The 25,534-nt window shown below is 38.5% G+C and overlaps 1 protein-coding gene across 1 annotated transcript; it reads right to left on the reverse strand.

The window, feature by feature from the left end:
* Positions 1-751: 751 nt before the first annotated feature.
* On the reverse strand, positions 752-22,679 carry SLCO1A2 (solute carrier organic anion transporter family member 1A2). The gene is made up of 15 exons (XM_074585990.1): positions 22,587-22,679; positions 21,314-21,455; positions 19,232-19,364; positions 18,202-18,308; positions 14,810-14,956; positions 14,412-14,510; positions 13,697-13,930; positions 11,381-11,545; positions 9,643-9,838; positions 8,698-8,863; positions 7,485-7,669; positions 6,860-6,924; positions 6,186-6,303; positions 3,955-5,334; positions 752-1,180 (listed from the first exon to the last, which is right to left on the reverse strand). Exons 1-14 carry the CDS (start codon positions 22,644-22,646, stop codon positions 5,175-5,177), a joined length of 1,977 nt encoding a protein of 658 aa, XP_074442091.1. The 5' UTR covers positions 22,647-22,679; the 3' UTR covers positions 752-1,180; positions 3,955-5,174.
* Between the last annotated feature and the right edge of the window lie 2,855 nt (positions 22,680-25,534).

Genomic DNA, 25,534 nt, shown 5'->3' on the forward strand with positions numbered 1-25,534 from the left:
TCCTACACAAAAAGAATTGAAATGAAAAGAGAAGTCCCTTGGTAGACTTTGTGCATTAAATTGTAATGCCTGAAAAATAAATGAGTGCATAAACAATACAAGTTGTCTTTCTATGTGCCTGTGTGCATGCATATATGTACCTTTGATAGGAATATTCCTGCAAGCTCCTGGTCATAAATTGAAGTAAGTCACAAAGCAGCAGCAGCAGCAATGTTGCAAATACTGGTAACCTATTATTCAGATTCATCAGGAGGAATGTTCCAAGTTAAAATGCAGTGTGAGGGAGAAAACTATGGGAAGAAAAAGAAAGAAAAATAAAGCAGGGGTCATGCTGTCTTGAAAAGTGTTTGAAATTCTGGAAATTTCTGCAGAAACTTAAGCTTGGTTTATATATGATTCTGTCTTTCTACCAGAAAGTTTTCTTGAGATTGGTTTACTACCTACACAAGAAAGAAAAACCATGGTGTGCCAGACAGCACACAGTTGCCTGCGCTCTGGCCTTCCAGACAGCTGCCTTAAAACAATAGTGACAGCAAAGGTACAGTGTGAACTGGACCACTTGGTGTTCCATTAACCTCAAATGAGAAGTTTGGTTTTTTCAAAGCCTGCGTTGGAACCATTTGAATGATAACATTGTAAAGATAAACAGCCTTTACACAAACACTGGGGGTAAAGGCATTTTAAAAAGCAAAACCTTTGTAATGAACTTTCTCTTTTACATCACCATTTCCCAACTTTCTGACCTCCAAGTGCAGACCTTCCTCTTACACTGCTAAGGCTATAATGATCCAGTAAGCTGCTACCTATGGTCACATGCATGTTTGCCCTGAACAAACGGTGTTTGCATTCCCTAAGCACCTCTGTCAGAAAGTAACAGGCATATTTCATGCTTCTGGCATGGAGCTACCAAATCATCTCGCCTTGAAGGGACGTTAGGCACTGTGATACCTAATATTTCACCTTGTAAAGGGATCAACTACTTTCTGTCCTGTAGCGTAGGTCTTCTGTGATTTAAGAAATCTGTGCCTTTGACTCCCTGAACAAAGAAAGAGAGGGGCAATTACCTTGTAATTTTCCATGTTCTCAGAGAAAGTCCTAAACAATGAAAGTTCAGAATCCCAACCAGCATAACTGGGAACACTTCATGCCTTTTTAAGAAAGGAAAAGACTAACAACAATTCTGTAAAAAAAAAAAAAAAAAAAGGCAGCAGAAGCCAAGAACTTGTTGCTGGATATATCCAGTTTTTATCACATGAACAGACCTAATAAACTAAAAAGTGATTTGGCTTTTTTGCATGTCAGATCCCATCCCGGGTATGCTGAGGGTCTTCCTCTCTCCGCATCCACAGGCTGAATTAGCTCCTGGTACTATGAGGCTTGCTCAGATGAGAAGAGTCTGTAGGGAGGAGTTATCTGCTAAAACTCAACTTGAGATAGAAAGGAAACAGAAACAGCCTACTGTTCACTGTAATTGAACTGACTGAAAAAGAAAGTAAACTTGAATTGCTAATACTTGTCCAAAACTGTAATGCTCATGTATTCAGAAGCTATATATGTTAAGATAATGTGTTAATAACATATAATAACATAATAATCAGGAGGTGTTTTTTTTTATTTCCAACAGCTGTAATAAAAGGGCTTGAGAAGTTACTGCCTGGCCACCTGCATTGGCAAACACAAAGCCAGCTTTCATACCATAAATCAGTCATGCCCTCACAGCCAAATTATTGTGTAATGATGCAGCTTTGGTCACTACACCTCCCTTATGCCCACTAATTAAAATCAACTTGCCAGGTAACATTTTTTCCTCCCAAATGAGTAGCTTCCTCTCAAAAAAAAAAAAAAAAAATCATAGATTGACCAATATACATAATCAGAAATTTTTAATTGTGCATCAAGAATAGATTTCAATTCTTAAAAGTTAGAAGCAGCAGGGAGACAATGAAGTTTATACCAGACAGAATTTTTTAGGATACATATAAAACTGTTAATAATGACCTGTAAAATACTGAGAGATATGGCAATAAAGTAGCTGATAAAATTAAAAGTTGATACAGAGAAAATAATACAAATGGCAAAAAAACCACATAGCCTACATATACACAGAGATGTGCTTTTTACAACACATTGAACTTTTTCAGTAAGATGCTGAAGACCTTGTTGTTATTTCTTCATAAATGACAGCTCAGCATCTGATCATGGTTGAAAAAACTCCAATGGAACATCAGCCTTCCACTTGGTAGGTTTAAGGATCAAAATTTGACTCATGGGCACCCTTTACTGAGTTGAAACTTCAGTGAAAAAGAAATGTGTTTGATTGTACAGTGAAAGCCATCTGCTCAGCTCTGAGGAACTCAGAAAATAAACCTACCATCCGTTTTTATTAATTTGATATTGGACTTAACTAAAATATTCATATGCTACTGTTTATAAAAAGCCTTACACCTACTGTTACTTCTATTGGCATTATGCCCATTTGTGGCTTGTGTTACCCACAGTGCTGTTGCAAGTCTTAGTCCTTGAAACATCAGACCACGATCAGCCCGAACTTTCAAGCACAGTGAATATCATTTGAGTACCTACTGTAACCCACAGCAAGTAGCCTCTGTTCAAATGAGCATTACGACAGTGGCAGTCTGGGGAGCAGTCTTGAAATCTTTGATGGTACCTACTTAAACAAGCATCTATAAGGCCACTCATTTTTAAGTTAAGCACATGCTTAAATGATTTGCTGAATGAAGGTCAGCATGCTCAAAACTTGGAAGGAACAAGTCTAAAGTTTGGCTTTTTGAAGGAATAGCTCTAAGAGTATTGGTCTAACCTCCCAACCTAATCCTAGGAATGTCTGTCGAACCAGACATGGCATATAATAAAGGTTTTGTGACGATTACTTTGGAATGACCTGTACTTCCATTTCCTGCTTCTGCACTGGGGAAGTAATGTTCCCACCATAGGCTTACGCCGAGAAGCCTCTCTACCGTGCCATCACCCAGCCAGCTCTCCAGCCAGCATCGTCTAAGTTGATAGACGGGCTGAGTAGCAGGCTAATGACTTCAAAGCCTCTGGTGAAGGTGGCCTGTTTCACTGCTACATTCTCAAGCAGATGAACTGGAACAATTAAAAAGAAAGTTAATGTTTCTACTAAAATGCTAAGTTTAAAACTTGGAAACTTTCCTATCTGCTTCCTTCCATTTCAAAAGACAGTGAGTTAACTAGGCCTGACTCTTTGGCAGTGGTCCATTTAAATGGCATAGATTTGCCTACATTACAAAGCCCTTTTGTTTCCTACAGCTGTGAAACTTCAGTGGCCTGTAACTTTTCACATTTCCCAGGTTACTTTGGCACCAAACTGTACTAAATGCCTCCAAAAGACTTTTAACTCTAGCTTTGGAGGAATATAATATCCACAAGGAAGAATGATGGCTTTCAGTAAGTGCCCCATGGCAGCAAGAACAATGCTGAAAATCAGCTGTGCTTCAAGGGTTCATGAAGCTTCAGGAAGACCCATGGCTTAACAAAGAACTGCAGTCTCTGCTCTGCTTTGTTACAGGCTACATCACATTTGTTTTTTCTTCTGTTCCCCTTCCTCAAGTTATACCTGTTCAGCTCTATCATCTGATGAAAAGGGAGGAAGGGGCAGTGACATATCTTTTCAAAAGAATTAATTGTAAGGACCTCCTACATTTGAAGAGATTTTAAATTCTAGAGCTGATTTCTTCATCTGTGGGAAGAAATGGATCTTTTGTCATTGATTCCACAAGGGCAGGAAGTAATTCCAAGCACATACACATATGCTGTTAATAAGACACCTTAAAGTAAATCAGAATATAACTTAACTAACATAACTACTTTGGGGATAAATCTTTCACATTTTCTGTGGCTGCAGAATGTCCCAGATGGATAAAATGGGAGTAAGTCTGTGTCATACAGATTAAATGGATAGGAAACACTTACAAGTGCTGGAGCATTGGTCTATGGTAAAGTTCCAGAAGCTCCCTCCATGCTTTATGCAGTAGGGAATAATAATCAGGAGGGCTTTTTCTATTTCCAACAGCTGTAATAAAAGGGCTTGAGAAGTTATTGCATGGCACCTGCAGACAGACCTAAATATGAGGCAGTTCCAATCTAGAAGCTAAACATAGATGCACTATGCTCAACCACAGATATACCTAGTGTGACATATACCTTTATCAGCAGGGCGTTTTGTATGTATTTTTTCTTGAGACATTCAGGGTCTTTTCCCAAGATATTTAAGATATCCCAGGGCAACAGCTCACTGTTAGTGAGCCCCTAATGGATACTACATTAATTGTGGCATCACATCTGAGAGAAATAAAAATTGGACAAAGACCAGGAAGAGCATATGTATGACTACGGTTATGGACCATTCAAAAAATAATTTGACAAGACATGAGCAGGTATAGGATTTAGCAGACAGCAATATGATGGGCAAAATACACACAAGTCTCATTCTATCACGCTTAATGTATGAGTTATTCCCCTCTAGAGTGAAAGCAACTGAAGTAACAAATCCTGATAACTTTTCCTTGTCCATGCTCTCTGTAAACCTTAAAACATCACCATAACTCTGTATTTTTTAAAAAATTATTTTTCTCCTTTTTTATTTGTTATTATTACCACAGCACCCAGGCCATGTCAGAAACCAGGTTCCCAATATATTGACCATCTACGCTATGCAGAATAACAAACAGTACCTGCCTGAAAGGACTAACAGCATAATTAAATAAATTTATGGAAAAGCCAGGCCCAAAGAAGCTACCAATCCAGTCCACAGTCAATGAGAGAGGCTGTGGCAGAAGCCATTGGAGAATTCCAGGATGAAATCTGGCATCACTGGAGTCATTTGCAAACTCTTACTATCTTCAGTGAAACCAGGACGGAAAACATATGTTTCTGCTTCATAGACCTTTGCTATGAACCTGGCATTTCATATGTTTTCTTATTTCTACTCCTTGTTCTTTTGCACCAAACGCATTTTTCCTGTAACTTCTGTTTATGAAATGAGACTTTTATAATATAATTAGGATACAAGTATGTATAATACTATTAATCTCTGTCCAAGTGTTCACTAGTTGAAGTATTAAATCTTTCACAAAGATATATCCAAAATTTACACTGCAAGGTTTTTTCACAATATGTCTTGCTTTGAAATGCTATTTCAATGTTTCTTGCACTTTATCCTGCATTTCTACTGGTGCTTCTAATAAGACGTGGCTTTCAGATTTAACTTTCTTCTTTAAAATAAGGAGAATAAGTGCACTTGGGATATAGGACACTCCGCGTAATATTGCTGGCAGGCCAAGATAGAGCCATCTGAAATAAAAAATGAGATTCATTAAATACACCATTAATGAAAAAATAGCAAAACTATTCAGCTTATATTGTTTTGTGACGATCGCCCAGCCGCTCTAAAGCTTGTGCCCTGATCATTTTGGATCTCACATAACATGAATCAATATGAGAATGGAGAATACGTCAGTGTCAGTGAAATGGCTATTGACATCACCAAACTTCAGGTAACTAATTTAACCAGCGAAGTTAGCCACCTGGTACCCTTATGGCTTTCTCCACAGGGAAAGAAGAGAGTTCTGAAAAGGGCAGCTCAGACCACCTGAGTAAGACTCCTGAGTATTCATGAGCTAGTATTCTTCTTCCAAATCAACCTCAACACACTAATAAAAGGAATCAGCCTGAGGCCATCAGTTCAACAAGACTTTATTGAAAATTCCCACAGTGCTCCTTGAAGGACTACAAAAGCATGAAGTGTAGTATATTGGGCCAATTTCCAACTTGGGTAACTGTATCCTCTCTATAAATTTCTCCTATATTTTGGTTCAAGTACTATTAAACATCTGACATTTTTCTCCACAAATGCTTAATGCTTTTAATTTTTTTTGTCAGAATTCAGTGTTTTAAGGTCTGTTCTCATGAAAGGCCATTAGTGAATGTAATTATGGCACCAGAACATTTCTGTTCAAAGGGTGTTCCAACATCTATGGCAAAAGTTGCACTTGAAAAATAAAGGCAATGCCAAAGAAAAGTGTTGTGTCAAATGCCCAACACAGGAGCAGTCTACTAGGAAAAGGTAGAGAGCGTACAATTATATCTCTACACATGTGATAATACAATAAGAAGGAGAAATGAAAATAAAGTAGAAAATATACCTATATGTGACAATGTCGTACATCCTACATGCTCCTTCTCCACCACAAGTCACAGTACCCCACTTCAAGCAAGTGGTATCTATCAAAGCTCCAAAATAAATGGGAGATGGAATTCCAGCTAAAAAGGATATTAGCAATGTTTTTGTGAATAACATATTTTTCCTCATTAGCAGATATAGTATAGAACCTATGCTGTTTCTCACCTACTCCACCTGTCCTGTCCTCTTGCAGCTTGAGCCCTGTTCTCTTCTATTTATTACGTTCTCTCTTCTTCCTTATCCACTTACCCTCAACCAAAGATTTTCTTTCCTGTTGCCTGTTTAACAATATATATATGCTACAAAATGGACTGTAATTCCTATTCAAAACTCAACATCTTCTCTCATCAGTGAGAGTGTATTTTGTTTGATAAACATATAACAAGAGTGACCGAATGTAAAATGGCTTTCCGATGAACAGCAGATGTAGTCAACATATTACCTAAAATAGCCTGAATGGAAAGCTGTTCTAATTTGTCATGCTGCCTAGATCTGTAAAAAAACCCAAATTCTTCTTGATCAAAGGCACTCCATAGAAGCGCACTCCTCTGCCATGCCCATAGCCCTGATGTGATTCTTGTCTAACCCTAAATCAGATCTAACTGCGTTTCTGAAGTGTGTTAGAGCTTTCCTTACCAAATACTCTTGAAGCGAGTCCATGGATACCCACTCCAAATGACTTTTCTTCAGGCTTTAGAGACCTGTATGATAATTACATTGTACACCGATTAGTAAAGGTAACATTAGTAAGAAATGTTTACCTCTGCTTTTTTTAAATCAAACTCTTCATCACTTTAGGACCAAACCATTCTAATTAGAGCACTGGTTGAGAGTTCATTATCCTCATTAGGTGACATTTACCAAAGTTCCTTAAGTAAGACTGCCAAATCACAAAAGGAAAAACTATTGTCCCGGTATCATCCACTTGTACTGAGGCCAGTGCAAAGTGCAAGATAGTTGTGCCTTAATCAATGTCATGTTGAGGTGATCCGTAAACACGTGGGTATCACACAGTTCTCAATATCTCAGTGCACTGATTCAGCTGTCCTGCATTAATTCAGGATACAGATGATAGCCAGAAGCAACAACAGGTTATAAAGCTGACATGACACTAAGCCTCAACACAGCACAGAAATTACGTTAAGATCTTTCTGTTCTTCCTCCTTCCATACACAAACTAACACACTTAATTCCTGGGGGTTAAGAATAAGTCCTCAGAATAAGTCCAGTAGTTTCTTAAGATAAGGACATTTTACTGTACCTTATTAAAACCATGTACCCAGGCATGGCTGCTAAGGAAAAAATGAAGCTGCAGACTAATGACAATATTAAAAAATAATGAAGCATCTTGTCACAGTTTTCTTCTCCATCACACTCGCCCAGAATCGCAGAGACATTTTGAGATGAAAACCCTGAGGCTGCAACACAGGTGCAGTTTTCAAATACCTGTCAAAAGAGTATTTTAATCGCACAGACTTGTCAAAACTCACACACCGAGTGTGAAACTCACACAGTTGGCACCTAGCTCGCTCTCTCCTGCACTTGAGTATGTTACACATGTGCAGCACTGCACTGCAGCCTCTCTCACAGTCTGCCAGGCACAGGTCCAACCATGGTCTGGCAGGAGGGAGCTATGGTCCTCTCATGCAGCTGGGACTATGCTTCCTCCAGGAGGCCATGACCAAGAGAGCCCTCATATTTCCCAGCACAGCCTGGTTATGCTGTCCTTCCAGTGCCAGTAGGTCTAGCCTTTTTTTTGATAACCTAGTGTGTGGTCCTTCATGTGCCAAAAGAGAAGAAACCAGAGACTGAGGCTGGGCTGCAATATTCTCACTCAAACACTTGCTTCTACTGAAATCATGGAGACTATTGCCAGAGTAAGGGCTCTCAAACGTCAGCAAAGGTTAGAAAGGGATTCAGTGTCTCCCCTTACTATCTTCTAATACTTCTCTAAAATATTTGTAAAGAGTCTTTCTACAATCTGTATTATTTGAGGTTGTATTGAAATCATTATTTCTGTTTGTTTTCAGTTTAATTAGAACTGGAAAATTATGGAAAATGTATTATTAATTAAGATAATAAAAGTTCTATAATACACGGTTATTGTTTAAATTTACAGGGTACAAAAGAGTATAAAGTCCATAGAATTTCATTTTGGCTGACATGTTCTTCTTCACCCAGGTTTCCTACTGGCAACGCTTTAAGAATAATTTCTCACTCTATTTTGAGCATCTAAGATTCCTTCAATTATTAGAAGAAAAGGAGTATTCTTCATTATATTCTTTAATGTAAACTTAAATGAGTTTTCATATTCAGTTTGGAATTTCTCTTGCCACTCAATGAATTTGTCCAACTCTATCACCTTATATATCCAATTAATTGTACATGTATGGTTATTTCCCACCCTATATTGACATGTATATTTCTCACCCACTATATTTCAAAGTTACAGCACAATAAAATGTATGCTTTACCATGTTTTTTCCAGTTCCTCTTGAGGCTTTACACCCAGCAAGACAAGGTGACACATACGTGATTCCATTGCTCCCACAAACAGGGTCCCATATTTTAAGTGGGCAATCACAATCCCTGTTGCAGCCAGCAAGTAGAGTATTTTCTGCATATGAAACTTGCTCTATTCTAAAATACATTTAGAAGATGAATAAAGGTTTCAGTAATTAAATACTTACAGTAACCCTTTGTAATGATTAAGATTCTATTCTATCTCAAGTGTTGAACCAGGACACGAACCTACATGCTCCTATCCTGGAGTCATGCCTTTCTATCCTTCTATAGGATGTTATATGATATGACACGATATTGTATTATATTACATTACATTATATTAATATTAACAATTCATAGATAAGTATGCATACCCTACAGCATTTTTCTCATCTATGGCATGTATGTTCTTGATTTTCTATAAGCATTGCATATACCTACACATGCATTTTACAGACACACAACACAATGATTAATGGCAGGCTTCAAATCAAGAAACTGCAGATAAAATATCCACTGATAACTCAATAGCAATCAAATTCCAGTAAACAAGCATAAGATAAAGAAAGGGCTTTTTCCCTCTGTAGTTCTAAAATTGCATTCATGTATGTCTAATTTGATCAACAACTTCTTATTTTTACCTGCAGTTACGTGACTTGAATGTATAATTAATTAGTCAAAGAATTAATATGGACATGCAATTGCATGAGTCTTGATGTGGATGTCGTTTTTAATACACTTTATTGTTTAAAACAAGGATAACAAAGATAGACCTATTGTCTCATGCAAGTTAAAATCCTTGAGAATATAGATCATAAAACTAAAATGTTTCAAAACTGTGGAGTCCCTGGCTGATTCTTGACAAGAAAAATCATGCCGGTGTCTTAAGTCCTCTTGTGTCTTAAAGAACATACCCTTCATAGGAAACTGTTAGGCCAGCAACTGGTGAAGTATCACAGATAGTCCAATAGGCAGCAAAGTAGAGAAGGTATTCCAGTAAAGATACCCAAAATGCTATGTTCGCAGCCTGATAGATATTTATCTTGAATTTCTTCATGAATAAGCCTCCAAAAAAATACCCAACGCATATAACTGGTAAGTTGTAAACACCTATTTAAACAAGTGAAACTTCCATGTTAAAATAAAGAAAGAGACCATCAAAGCTGCTCATAAGGGAAGACTGTTTGGCAAAGACTCGTATAGCGCCTGTGACTGAATAATTTAACTACACACAGAAATGGGTCTCTACCAGTTCCTTTGTACACCCAAAACATCTGCCAAAGTCAACAGCAGTTGGGAACTGGCTGGAGAGCGAGCTGGAGGGTAGGACTGAAATGATTCATTGGAAAATTGCAATCTACAGTTGCAATCTAGTTCCAATTAAAAAAATAAAAAATAATAAAAAAAAAAAAAGCAAGGTTTCACTACAGGCTCCCTAGCTGAGAGAGAAACTCAACAGGATGATAAGCTAGTGGAGCATATCTTGGTGCACACTGAGCATCACAGAAAGAAGGAACAGACTTTCAGTTTTGATATGAGATTACTGAATGTGCTCTCACGCTTCTTTGCTGTTTGATACTTTAATGAAGCAAAGACTGACTGAAAGACGCTTAGGAAGTAGCTGTCTGAAAAACAACCCAGCAGTGCAACGTCAACACAACACAGATAAGATGTATGATAGTTACATGCCTTTGGATAGACAGCTTCAAAACACTGGTAACAAAGGGCAACAGTAATATTCATAAGTCCTGGCACATTCTGTATGGCAGATTTTAAAGAAAATGGTGCAGCTACTGTGAAAGATGAGCACTGAGTTAAGGAATAGAAGTACGGCTAGGTGTATTTTAAGATGTTTCTTCTATAATGATTAGAAAAAATCTAGTCTAATTAAGTCATTGCAGTTAAACAAGGTAACTGAGAATTTAAGACATGATAAAATGGAACCATAGAAAGGCTCCAACAGTTACAGGATATTTACTTTGTGCTACAACTACTTGCCGTTACCATTTCCCAATGCATGACACCTTGTCCTCACTCAAAAAAAAAGACAAGCTAATAAAGAAGAAACAAAAAAAGACAGCCATTTGGTCAGTGCTTTTCTTCCATAGAGCTCTGCATATGAAAGAGGATCTGAGGCTTTCAGAAGACCCAAGACCAATACCTGAGAAGTAGAGATGATGGAAAAATGTCGAAGATCGCTGCCAATTTTAGCTGTGCATAGGTTCAACCCATCTATGTCTTAAGAGTTCTAGCGATGTCATTTTCATGAACATGAAATCTACCCTCTACTTTATAGTACACTTTTTAATCAAGATAATCAAGTTAATTTGGGTCATGGTCTCTTGATGCAAATTAGCGTATCATCTCTGAGATCAGTGGTGCAAGTTTTACATCAGATGAACTTTCTGGGTCAATTCAAAAGATGGGAAGTAGATTATTAAATTCTGCACAGAAAATCAGGAGATACGTAGCAAAAAAGGCATGATTATTTAGAAATGCTTTGTAGAGTGGAATCCCTCATTTGTAGAAATATTTGACCTTAGTATGTGTATGTTAACATGTACACATGAATACACATATATATAAATAGGGAGAGTTTGCATAGAGACATCACTACTTGGTAGAATGCAGCAAAGAAAAATGCAAACATACCAATTAAAAAGATGGCATCTGATGCAGATTTTCCAAACTGCTGTTCCAAATATTTGGGCATGAAGGATATCATGCCATTGAAGGCACTGAACTGTAACACAGTTATGCATATAAATAACATATAAACTGGGTTGCGAAACAGAGCCTTGAGGAATGGGATGAAATCTGGAATGAAATAATGGAACAAGTTGGTGTGATGCTTTATGAAATGAATCACCCTTTGCTCAGTGTGGCTGAGGGGGGAAGAGGGAAACAGAAACGGTCCTTGACTTGATCAGGCTAATTCTTGTGCTTTGCCAGGCACCACAGTCCAAAGATCCCTTGTTTAGCACAGGCTACCCCAGCATGTCTCTTCTACACAAAGATAAACGCACACACACATGCACACTAATGCATATGGCTGGTTAAAAAAATCACAGTAATAATCTTATTGTAAAAGTTTCCTGAAACTTTTTAGCTATATAGTGACTGAACTTTTCACGGATTTGCTACTCCCCCACCATTCCTACTCCTTTTTCTCTCATCTCATGCCCTCAGAGCATTCACCAATACCCCTTTCCTGCACCTGGACATGCAAAGGGAGTACAAGGGGGAAGGGGTGCAAACGCTATAGCTGTGACAACCTGCCCCCAGACACCTGATCACTGATTTTGGTTATTGGTACTGCCAGTGATGGGACAGAAGAGACCCAAAGAGGGAGGTGACCACAGTTATTCCGACCATACTCTCAAAGTCTGGATCTGCCACTCTTCAGTCAAGTAAGCATCTGAGAAACTAATGTACACAGGTCTTTTCTCTGTGATGCCTATCATAGGCAGGATGTGAACCATACAAAAACACCACAGTTCCGCTTTGTCTAACATTTTCTATTAATTAATGTGCTGAGCTGTTGTCAAGAACCTCTGCAGAAAAACAGAAGCATCTGTAAAACAATGATCGTGCTTCATTGAAAGTGGGCACCACTTCGGAAGGGTATGTATCTTTCAGAGGTAGGCAAGTAACTTACTGGAAGAGGATCTGTGTTCAAGTCTTGAAAAAATGAGTCAAATATCCAAAACACCCTAAATAGGCGGCATTATTTGTATATGCCATGCAGTTTACAATCAGTGCTTTCTGAGGAAGAGAGGTTCATTTGTGCTATAAATACTTCAATTTTCAACTTGAAATCCTTGGGGATATTAAAAAGCTGTCTGAACACATCCCGGTCAACTGGGTCTAAGTGGCCCTGCTTGAGCAGGGGGTTGAGACAGGTGACCTCCAGAGGTCCCTTCCAACCTCAACCGTTCTGTGAAATGGAAAGATTCTTAATTCAGGATATTCAACGACAGTGGACATTCACACCAACACATGGATGGAATGACGATGGAAACATAAGCTCTGAAGAAACTCTGGAGTACTAGGACGCACAGTCTGAGCTAGGAACCTTTCCTCGCCAGAACAGTGCTTTATTCTTGAATTCATTTAAGCCTACATGGCAGCAGGGAAAGCTGCTGTGTTTATAAAAATGAAGTTGCAGTATCAGCCAAGACCTGAGTACTCACTCTGAGTATGGTGAATTTGCTGGACTCAGCTTGAAAAACCATGGGGACGTAGCTGGCACTTGGCACTTACTTTCTGAAAATGAAGATCTTGTCATGGGGTCCTGAGCTTGATATACAGAACCATGAGACTACTCTGAAGATCATAGCCTTTAACATATTTTATTCACTTACATGTTTCAAACTAGCACAACAAATGGAAGGAAAAAAATAGCTTCCTACAGATATACAGATCTGAAAGACCACAGATGTGAATGTTGCCAGTGGTGCCACGAATAAATGTACGTCAAATAGATCCTTGTTCAACAGCCATTAAATGTTTATAAAACACTTTAAGCACCTGAAAATTCCCTTTTATGGTTTTAAGTTGGACTTAAGAAATGCACAAGACTTGTGCTGATTTTCTGCTTTTCTGCACAGTGCATGTGGGGTACAAGCAATTAATATCTGCAATTTGTCCACACTCATGGAGGTGTAATATTCTTAACCAGATTTCAGTGCATTCATTCTCTACCAAGACGTAAGGATCCAGATCTACATACACTTGAAATGAGGGAAGGGGAAAGCAGTGAATACTGATCCAGATCTATGAAATTAGCTTTTTTCCTCTGCAAGGAGCCATTCTAAATCTTTGCACAAATCCTTTGTACTACAGAGAGATGAAAAACAGAGTATGCATTTCATACCTTGGACACATCTTTACTTAACAAAAATACACAGACATAGTTCACACCTTAAGAACTAAACTAAGAATGAAATAAAATACAATATAACTTGCCTTTAGCAATTTCACACATGGTCTGTTTGGCTTCATTTTTACCATTTTCTTGCAATAGTACTACACTTTTTTTACTCGCCTCCTCAGGTTCATTGGTTTCTCCTTCCTTCACAAGTGATTTGGGCAAAAACCAAAAAGGTATTCCTGCGAGAAGATTCAGTGATGCACAAATCAAAATGCCCAGCCACCATGCTCCAACCCAGCGGGCATCAGTCGCTGTTATAGTTATGTCCTCTATAAAAAAAACCAAAACAAAACAACAAACCCACACATCTTATTAGTTCAGAAATACTCATTGCTGTCATTGTGTATTTTCCTAGTCATCTCTGACATGTGATATATTAAAAACATTTTAAAGATTCTTAAAATGAGGCTGATGAAAGAGAATAGTCTCCAGCCTTCCTTTCTAATGTTGCTAATTTTCTGGCAAATTTCAATGTTTTGTATTAAAGTAATTCTAGTCCTTTCCTATGTTAAGCCAGATAACACAACTGTTCATCAAATAATTTACACGCAGATTCATTTGTCTATGTGTGATATCAGGCCTTTTATTGAATTGAATATTAGACACACATTTTCCATTCTAAAAGAAACGCCAGCAAGCTCAGATAAAATTAAGAAACCTGATATAAGCAAAGAAACATCTTTTAGTGCTGATAAATACACCATTATGCCTACTTATTTGTATGTAAGATTTCATATATTCGTACATTACCTTTATCTACTGATCCCAGATCAACAAACACTTCTGCACAGAACGATGCCAACAAGAAACCAAGGAAGGGGCCAATTACTGTTGCTGTATGTAGACACCCTGCAGTGTGAAAAGGAGAAAACATACTAAATTAGAACATGGAGATAATTATTTTCTTGGAATGGTTGTATATGTTTAGGACAGCTCTACTGAATAGACATTTGTGCCTAAAAATGGCCTTATTTCAACAAGTTCCTCTCTAGTTAAATTACAAGTTCTACAGTATTATTATTTTGATAAGGCAGTGATGTCTGTCTTCTCTCTTCCTTTATTGGAAGTCATAAGAACTCAGTTTTCTGCTTTTGTGTATGTGTGTGTTTGTTTGGGGGAGGGGAGTTATCACAACAGGGTAGATTTACCCAGGTAGAAAGGTGAATTCTCTGCTTTGGCAAAATCCTCCAAATATGAAATGCCTAAAGGCATGATGGGAGTTTCACCCATGCCTCGTACTATGTTTCCAACCATCACAAATATCCACAGCAAGGACCCAGGCTCTTTTTCACATTCTGTGAATAAAATAAGAAGCCAGAATTAATGTTTTAATTCTAACTAATAATTAAATGCTAGGCACAAAGACAAAGAATTGACTAACAGCTTAAACTTTGGTGGGTAGGTCGGTCCTGTAAAACAGGGAAATAAGTAGTCGTGATACTTGAAAGGCTCTGGAACTGGAAGAAGCTGGAGTAGAGTTTAAATACCTTACCTCTCCACGCCATACCTTGTCCAACAACTGCATAAGCTAGGCCCTTCCCTTCACTCATTTCCCTCACCAAAACTGCCATTTTCTTGTCAGTGAACAGAAGACAGTGCCTGAACATCAGCGACAAAGGCAAGAAAAATCCTGCGTGGCTAACGTGATCACCTTCTACAACAAAATAATACTTTCTGTCCACACGGGGAAGGCAGCAGATGTCTTTTACCTGGACTTCAGCAAAGCATTTGCCACTGTTTCCGATAGCCTCCTCCTATACAAACTGGCAAGATACAGACTGGATAAACAGTCTGCGAGATGGGTGGGAAATTGGCTTATAGGCTACACTCAGAGGGTGGTGATTAATGGCTTCTACTCAGGCTGGCAGCCTGTCACAAGTGAGGTTTCCCAGGGACCGATACTGGTCTCCATGCTATTCAACATCTTCATAAACAATCTGGATGATGGGATTGAAAGCAGTGTCACCAAGTTTGATGATGACACCAAACTAGGTGATAAGGTGGACACATCAGGAGGGAGAGATATCTTACAAAGAGACCTGGACAGTGTGGAAGAGTGGGCTAGCAAGAACAGTATGACCATCTCTCTGAAATTCAGGAGTCTTTTGCAATGATTCAGCTAATTGCTGCATAAAGCCCGTACATTGTCATTTGATTACAAGAACTTTGTCTAAAATAAACCAGAAGAGAAAGCCATGCCAGTGCAGAAGATGTGATGGTTCTCTACCTTTGCATGGAATGAGATTTCTCAGCTTTCCACCTTCTTTGCCTTGATTCAGACTGCTAGCTTCAGGTTTACTAATGTTCATAAGCCCCCAGAAAAGCACATGGAGAGTAAATTCGTCTGTGTCTAAATCATTGGCTGTTTGCTAGTGACTTCAACCAGCACTCCATACAGCAGTTCTCACCACCTGGAAACCCCAGCTTAGACCCTTACCCCAAAGCTCGGTTCTAGCACTACAGATTTTTGCCTTGCGTATCAATGACCTCCCCATCCAGAAATTTCATTTGTCCTGATGCTATCTGTTCAGGTACTGAATTTCAGATTTGGGACATCTTGAGGACAAAGCAAATTCTGATTTGGAAGAATAATATACAAATTCTACCATAATTGGCACACGTCACCAAATGTTACAGTAAGGTTTTCTACCTCCATCACAACTCTGCAACTCAGAAGGCCAGTGTTTTCCTGAGCAGGCACCCACTGGAACATAGCCTGCAATCTGCCCATCTGGGCACTGCTCTGAGGAAGTCTCTGACTCACTGTAACTTTTGTACAACTCTCAATCAAAATCAAGATCCATAACAAGATATCTGGCCAGTCTGCTGAATCTGAGAATCAAGGTCTCATTTATTCACATCTGTCCTCCTACCTAACTCAGCAGAAGAATGCTGTGCTGCAGCACAATCATGTTTGTCCCGCAGCAGGACAGTTATATCAGGAACTACTATGACCTTTAGTACTTTCTTTCTCTCCCTGACCTTGGATTTTTTCATACCATACAGTCTGCTTCAGCTTCCACTGTTCTCTGTGGCCTACTTTGTCATGCTGAGACTTCTCAGTGCCAATTTGTTAACAAATAAAGACCGCCTTTGTTAGTAGCAAGTGATGACATTCTAAATGAAAGCATTAGTGTTCAGAGATCAAGTCTGGATCTCCTGTATCAATGTCAGATTGCTGTCAGCAAACATGGGTGAAGCAATCCACACGCAGATGTGGTCAAATTCAAACCAGTTTTTGTATCACACAGGAGCTAGACTCATATGTACAAACGTCACAGTTTTGCTTGTCCATAAAAATAGGGAAACAATCACCTTACCCAAGTATAGTCAGAGGCTTGAGGACCTATGGGTTCTAGTGTTTACATTGAATGGCTATATAATTTAGAAGAAAATGCTTTACATATCTATGCCTGACTTTGTGCATTTATAAAATGAACAAAAACAGTATCTGAAATCTTCAAATTAAAGATTAATACCAAGTACTATTCAGTAGACACTTTTCTCAACTTTTCATTGTGGATATAGAAAAATTAATGCATTAAGTGACATGCAGTCTTGGAAAGTTTGGAAGCCACACCCATTACTAAATGGCGACACGGAAAACTACAGTACAAATGTCACTGTGTACGCACAATATTACAGCAGTGTGATTCAGCTTTAGCACACATTGACGGAACAACATCACAAAATATAACAATTAATTGTGGGATTCATCTCACCTAACTTTTGTCATCCACCAATCATCTAAGTTTCCAACACTCAGTAGGTGCATCCGGGAGGTAATCTGACCCACCCTAAAGTAAAGAGCATGAATGTCCTTACAGCAAGCTCTGCAAGAGCTCTGTAGTCTCCTTTGACCAACTATCAAGGGAGCCTAAAGACATGGTTCAGACTAAATGCTTCTCTTTGAGGTAGCCAAACAGTCAGGAGATTAATCTCATCCTCAGTGTGGGGATTTTGTGCAGGATCATTTAATAGTTGCCTCTGAGCCTTTTGATTTCATAGTAGTTACTTTATGTGCATATTGCCAGCGCACATACAGGTTTCAGTCTCCCAGATAAGTTTCAGCCTAGTTTAAACTCTTTTCTTTAAAAGGAAGTGGAATCCACTTTTTTGCTCTTTCTCTGTTTCTCATTCTTTTATTTCTTGTGTGGTACAACAAAAAAGCATCCTGATGCTTTTTACCCATTGTCCAAATAGTTTCCCACCTCTTCACAGCATCATAGCATTTCTAGTCAAAAAGAGGAACATTTGTGAGAACAACTTGGTGTTATATTTCACCAAAGTGGACTGTCAGGGATGTTAACTGAGCTGTTCGAATACTATGAAAACTGGAGGAAAAAAAGATATAGCTCTGGAGTCACAGACTAAAGAAACAAGAAGGCTAGGAAGTTTCCTGACCTCTAGTTTTATGCCTGCAAAACGTACTGATCAAAAGCAGAAGCCTGAAATAATTGCTAATAAAAATAAAATCCTATTTACTTAAACACTATAAAAACCAAGGAAAAAGTATTAGAAGACATAGGAAGAGTCATACCTGCTGATGGTTCCTCTGTAGGTAAAGAAAGCAAGCTTTGATTAACAAGGCACAAAGGCATGACTGAAAAATTCTCCCGCGGTGTAATACTGCTTTCAATACGATACCTGTTTCAATCAAAGGAAAGTATGTATAGGTTAAGAAGAAATACACCAGAACTGCCTCATAAATATGTACTTCAGTAATGAAGCTACCTGTAAGAAGAGCGTGTAGCTATAGGACAAAGGAAATCCCCCTCAAAAGGTAACTGAGCCTCATCAACAAATCAGGCTAGGAACACAGCAACTGTAGCAGGGAACCAAGCCAGTGTTTTATTCATACTGTTATCTAGCCTCCAACATAATCTTGTAACAGGTGCTTCAGGAGAAGTTGTTGAAACACCCAAATGAAATCCCTCATATCATCTTCTCTCTCACTTTTTTTACATTCTAATCCAATTTACACCCTAAGCAGATGATGCCACCAAGGCTGTCAGAGCCATACCACATTGGGCACAAGAAGACTACAGGATTTTTTTTTAAAAGGTATGTCACTGATTAAACTACAGACAAGCCTAAATTATTAATCTGTTAAAACAAGCACAAATAGTTAAAAAGCAGTTAAAGAATCACTATGAACTGTGAAGGCCTTGCCAATGCAGTGATCGGGTATGATCTGTCATCCAGGCTCCAGACCAAAGCCATCTTTAAAAATCATCTTGTATTGCCCATCCAAGCAGATAAGAGCTAGTAGTATAATGTGACAGTATCTCGGGCCACTGTTTCTTCAGAGAGTCCATACAAGAGAAGCACAGGGAGGAAGACATGGCAGGGCAAGGCACCCAGCAGAGGGATGACTCTCCTCAGGAAGTGATGATTGACTTTTGAAGCCATCTCAGAAAGAAAATAAAACACGATTTTCTACAATTATCATACCTTACCTATGCTTGTCAATGTCTCTCTAAATAAGCAACACTATTTCAGTGGGAGAAGTTATGGATTAAGGTAGGTACGGGTCACAGAAGCTGCTGTGAGCTACGCATAATACTCACCTTCCAAACAGGAAATGAGGAAGTGATATCAAAAGACATCCAAATGACAGAATCGTGCAGCCCAAAGCAATTATTCTGGGTCTGTGAAGCTTTGCTCCGAAGTAACTCACAAATGCTATCAGCAGCAAGTTGCCTGCAAAAAGAACCTCATTCGCATTTACAAACCAAGGCATCCTTTAAAAGAGATAAAGCGCAACACAAATTTGAGTATATCTTGTTAGCTCAACATCTGGTACTTCTCTTGTCTTGCAGAAACTGTAACTAGACAGGGAACTGCCTAAAAAATGCAGTAATTTCCTCCTATCTGTGATCTTTTTCTGGGAGAGTTACACCACCTAGAAAGAACATGGGAACAGAAGGCAGAATGGAAAAGAGATCATAGTGAAAGTGATTTTTGACTGCACCTATGTAGAGAAGAAATGTCCCACTACTTTACATAGAGACCAGGCCCAGGGGCTGCAGAGTAATGGCTGTTTTATGAAGTTATTCTCCTAGGATACTCTATTTTGCAATGTGTGGGAAAATACAGAAGTATATATGCAAGTATTTTTGTACTGAAAATAATAAACACAAGATGACACACAGAGAAAAAAGGAATAATAAATTAATACTTATTTCAGTAATAGTTTGAGAGGAATAAAAAAATATAAATTTTTGCACCTAGTACTATTTAAAAATACAAATGTGCTAAAAATCTACATTCTCTTCTCCTCCACGTTCACTTCAGAATCAGTTGATTTTCACCACTCTTCTTTTATTGCTATGCAACTATGAAAAGAATCAAGCTTCATGTTATGAATCAGGCCCCATAAAAATAACAATTTAATAATTGTACACCTACTAATTTTGTGATCTTTTTGTCAGAAGAAGAAAACCACTTCTCTGAGTGATGTGCATCATGCTCTGAAAGAAGATAACATCTTTTTTTATGTATGATTGCTAGGCAGACTGTATTGAACCAGTGTCTTGAATGACACTTAAAGATGTACATTTACATGGTCCTAATAAGTTACTTGTATCTACCACATACACTGATTCTTGATAATTTCAAATATTAATATGATTATTCACAGTTATTTTACATCCTTGGAGATAATAATGCCACAACTTTTTATAGAACAGTGATGTGAGAGGATAACTTATTTAAAATAATAAGTCTTCTTCATACCACTTGATTAACCTTGGCCATTTCATATTTCTTAAAGTCTCCTCCTCCTTATCAAAAGCAAGAATATATTCTGGGTATTCCTTGTCTATCATAACTTTGAGCTGCCCCATCAGATTACTTTGCAGACAACAGGACAACGTTGCCAGCAGTTTCTTCTTGCACGTGCAGATATAAGAGACCAGGAAAAGGGGGAGAAGGAGCCTTGTCTCCCCTCCCCATCAGTGTATATGAGCCTGTGCAGCCCATTTCATCAGCTGAGCCAGGAATAACAAAGTCACATTGTGACTTGAAGGGTATAAAACACATCCTCTGGGGATCTCTATTAAGATGGGTTTGAAGATGTCAAGCCTTTTGTTTGGCTTTTTTAGCAAAGACAAGACATAAGCTTGTCACTGGGCAATAAAACTCACTGATAGGCAATGTAAGGGTCACTAGAAATATAACTGGAAACTTTCTTTACAATTGTACAGGTACGAAATCTTGAAATATTATTGAGTTTGAGTAAGGAGACAATCCACTTTAACCAACTTTGAGGTCACTGATTAAAAGAACTGTAAAATGCTAAGGCTGACCATAAATTCAAACAAAGTTTATAAAATCTGTTTTGTTCAGAAAGATTCAACACAAAGCTCACAAACTAGTTCTAATGTGTTAGTTGCTCTATCATATCTTACGACAGTGCAGAAACTAGCTGAACCAGCCTTTGATCCTAAACTTCCTCATTTAAGTTGTCCTGTTAGTTTTCCAAGACAGTGAATACACAAGTACCAGCTGAAATGGTAGGATAAAGTTGATCACTACTGTAATTGACAAAGAGAAATTGACACATTGCTGCAGACATGAGAGTCACTAATGCATGCTCAGACAACATACTATATTTTAAAAGAATAAGAAATATTAAAATGAGTGATTACCAATTTCAAAGCTTCCATTAATGATCCCCACTAAAGACGCCGGAATATTAAATTGTTTCTCTATCTGTGTGTACATGCTGTTCATGTAAGCACCAGACATCGTTTTACCGACAAATGCAAGTGATAGCGCCAGCAGAAATACCTAGGAAGGAAAGAGGAGAATACATAAAGAATTCAAAGCGATATATTTAGGAATATTCCATGGTTATTTTCCACATCAAAGATGTGCTTCCAGATAAAACAAGTGAAACGTCCTGATCCATTGATATGTGTGTAAATACAAGTTCAAATCCCATCACCTAGCCTTTTCCAAAGAGTTATGGCTTCACTAAACCAAAAAAATGAAGAAAGATTTTCTTCTTCACCTGCTCCCATTGACCAAGACTGTCTTCAGAAACCTTAAGCCCCATTTCCCCAGCCAAGACAGGCGCGGCACAGCCTCTCCCGCTGTGTCTGCTGCAAGATTGCCATCTGCAGGACTGCATAACGTCTGCAGACAGACCAGAGTGCAAAGACCTTCACAGCTTTTGCTCATCTGAACGATAAATTACTTGCAGAACTATTATCGGTTGCTTTGATTGAATTTCTTGACTGAGTATCTGCTCTCCCACCTCAGTAGAGGTCATGAGCCCAGAAAAAGTCGTTTAAAATAGAAGTAGTAAATATTGTGTCCTTTTTACAATAATATAGTAGCAATTGACAGTAAAAAAAAAATACAAATATATGTAGTAGTATTCCAATCCTTTTAACTTGAGTGCTCTTAATAAACAGTATTTATGAAATAAAATCAATAGTATTTTTAAATACACCTGCTGCAAATGCTAAAAAGCACAAGTAATGTATTTGGGCTTTGAGTTGCTATTAAAAACAAGCTATTTTACAACCTTTTATAGAGCATCTTGACAACTTGAATAGTCTGGGTACATTAACAGACAATTTTTACTGCAATGTCACAATCATTAAGACTCATTTCACAGGTTTAAAAAGGAATGGTAAACACATCAGACGAGGGGGATTACACAAATTCAGAGGTGGAGCTTCAACGGAGCAATCAACCATACCGCCAACACACCACAGAGTGTAAAGTTCAGGGACATAAAAAGCAACACAAGATTGCTTACAAACTTGCTTGACGTTGGTTAAGCCATTAAGGATAACGAAAGAAACAGAGCTTATTCATTCATTTAGTCTGGATTGTAACTTCTACCAAACCACTATGAGTGCAAGAAATTACAGTTGTGTGTTCATACAAAATTACTAAAAATTTCTGTACCTTCAGCTTGGAAATGCAGCAGAATTTGTCCCCTGCACGTGGCTTCTCAGCTTCTTCCATATTGCCTTTTTTAATTGATCCCAGTGTCTGTTTCTGAGTCTGTGTAGTGATCCCATTACAGTATTGAAAAAGGCAAAAGAAAAAAGAGAAACATTTTTGCCCACTTTTTGCAAAAAATCAGATTCCTTCTAAGATATTTGAATGTCTTCCTTAAATAATTGCAAACTGGATTCCAACAGAACCAGATGCCAACAGAAACTACAAGCGTATACACTTTATTGTAATCAAGAAAATTTGACATGTGAATGTTAAAAATGTAAAAGCTAGCTATTTCTCATGAGATGATACTGAAAGCAGTATACAACCAGAAAGCAAAGAGAGAAAAGAGACTTTCTGAGGGGAAGCTACTTTGTCTGTAATACAGCTTTTCAATCCGCTTCACAAGCATTTGGTACTGACCACTGTAGGAGACAGGACTATGAAGACTTACAGATTTGACTGACGTATACCTCTCTCCATGGTCTGTATTTACTACGCCCGTCCTTGATAGCCATAAAAAGGATATTTAGTTCTGCTCTGAGTGTTCTCTTGAGCCCTCCCCTTTCTGCTGGTATCAATGTAAATTTGTTAATTTTAATAGAAACTGTATTGGAGACTGATCTCTTGGCATTAAAATTAGAAGGAGAAAAAATAAAACCAAAACCACCAGACGAACTTAAGTTCTAAATGGAAACAAACCAGACTCCATTCTGCTTCCCCTCACAAGATTTGCCAAAACATCCCTCTTTATTTGTCTGCCTATTTTTAATCATCTCCATCTCAACTTGATAGTTAGAGCTTCTGGTAGTGGTAAGCCACCTGCTTGCTTACACATCTTGCACATTTCCCAAAAATATGTTGAAAGAAGGAGCAATATATTCCAGGGACTTGGAATATGCTTACCTGTAAAAGCCCCTACACATCTGAGGGTTTACATGATGAGTTAAACGGGGAGAACACCAGTTTGAAGATTTGTCTCTAAAGACTGCCACAAAGCCTTGATTAAATCAAGTCATTCAATACAGTTCCCTGCTGCCTGATGGGGTAAGCTGAAGAAAACCAGTGCAAGTCAGAGCCCTACCTTGCAGTTAGGAAGGATATAGGTTAATTTCCTCTTTTTCGTCTCTGATACACTTTCCAAAGACAATCTTGTGGCACCTGCTCTTCTCTGTTTACCACTTCATGAAGCCATTGCTGGGAAACAAGCTGTCCTTGACAAGTCCACCAATAGGACTGAATTGCCTTTCACATTCTTCAACCCAACACCCCCCCAGTCAATCTCTTCAAACGCTAATTTCTACAACAATGTTAATCCTCTCAAATGTATTTCTTAACTAACACGATTCCTGGCAAATTCACAGGCATTAACTCCTTCTACAATCACCTCCTCATTTTCAGTCTCTAAAAGTGTAATGCATTATTATAGCATTCTTGGAAATACTTACCTTACAATTAAGTGTAGGTGGACAGCAACTCGGACAATTAACTATGATATATAAATAGTTTGCATTTCTGCTTTCCTTAAACCTGCTTACACAAACTTTGTTCAATCACCAGTACTAAACTGTGCTTATACAGCTTTGCATTTCCTTTGCAATTTGGCGTAAAAGTTTGCATCCCAGGGAATCTTTTATGCCTTATCTTAATACTGCTCTATTCAGACTGTAGCCCAGCTGCAATGCTGAAAGGTGAGCAATAGAACAAAGATTGCAGTGTTCTGTCCTCTTCTGCTCCTAGGACTTGGCAGTAGGATTCTGCCCCTTACCGTACCAGTCCCTTCATTTCACTTACTGTATTGGGTCTGGCTGAGATGGAGTTAATTTTCCCCATTGCAGCCCTCATAGTGCTGTGCTTTGTATTGGTAGCTAGAAAGGTGTTGACAGAACACCAGTGTTTTGGCTGCTGCTGAGCAGTGCTCACACAGCGTCAAGGCTGTCTCTCTCCAACATTCCCCCCTCAGAAGCAGGCTGGGGGTGGGCAAGATCTTGGGAAGGGACATAACCAGGACAGCTGACCCAAACTGACCAAAGGGATATTCCATACCATATGGCATCTGCTCAGCAATAAAAACTAAGAGAAAGGAGAAGCTGGGGGGCATTTGTGTCTTCCGAAGCCACTGCTACATGTACTGAAGCCCTACTTCCCAGGAAGTGGCTGGACATCGCCTGCTGATGGAAAGGAGAGAATAAATCTTTTTTTTTTCCTTTTGCTTCTGTACGCAGCCTTTGCTTTTGCTTTATTAAACTGCTTTTGTCTTGACCCACGAGGTTTTTTTGAACTTATTTTCTTCCCCCATCATGCTGAGGAGGGGGGTGGTAGAACAGCTTGGTGGACATCTGGCATCAAGCCAAGGTCAACCCACCTCACTAATATACACAGGGAACATCATCTGCTAATTACAGATTTCCTATTCTGGTACTAAAAGAAACCAGCCAGCAATCTCTTCCAAAGTTTCTCTTGGGGCATCAAAAACATCAGGGTGCCCCTCATACAATTACAGATGACAAAATGGCAATGTTTGCCTTTACTTATTATTCCCTCAAAGCAAAATTATAGAAGAAAAAAATGCATTTCAATCCATTTTTTACTGTGAAAGTTATTAAGATTATTAATTGAATAACAAAATAGACAGAATTATTATTTCCAGCTATGTTCCCGAGGTTGTTTTCCCCAGCTTTAAAATATTTTTGTGGTCACACTTGGTCAAACGGAACTGAAGTCACAAAGGCCAACAGCTTAGATTACCAGAGAGAGGGAGGTACGTAACTCAGCTCAGGTGCATTTACACTACATTTTAAATCCAGATTAGAATTCAGACTACCATTTCTGTGCCTAAAGATGAACCGATACTGTTCCTACTCCCTTCTCCCATCTTCCTGCTCTCTGTTGTGCATTCCTGTTGCTTACCT

Source organism: Larus michahellis, chromosome 1, assembly GCF_964199755.1.
Source record: "Larus michahellis chromosome 1, bLarMic1.1, whole genome shotgun sequence".
NCBI classification, from domain to species: Eukaryota; Metazoa; Chordata; class Aves; order Charadriiformes; family Laridae; genus Larus; species Larus michahellis.

Bases quoted from the DNA above. Each gene is read 5' to 3' on its own strand.
- SLCO1A2 (XM_074585990.1), bottom strand. From the start codon at position 22,646: ATGGAAGAAGCTGAGAAGCCACGTGCAGGGGACAAATTCTGCTGCATT. The intron at 14,511-14,809 runs GTAAATCTACCC...TTCACACTGCAG, and splicing joins GAATTCACCTTTCTACCTGG to GGTGTCTACATACAGCAACA. The intron at 9,839-11,380 runs GTATGTTTGCAT...TTGTTTAAATAG, and splicing joins AGATGCCATCTTTTTAATTG to GTGTTTACAACTTACCAGTT.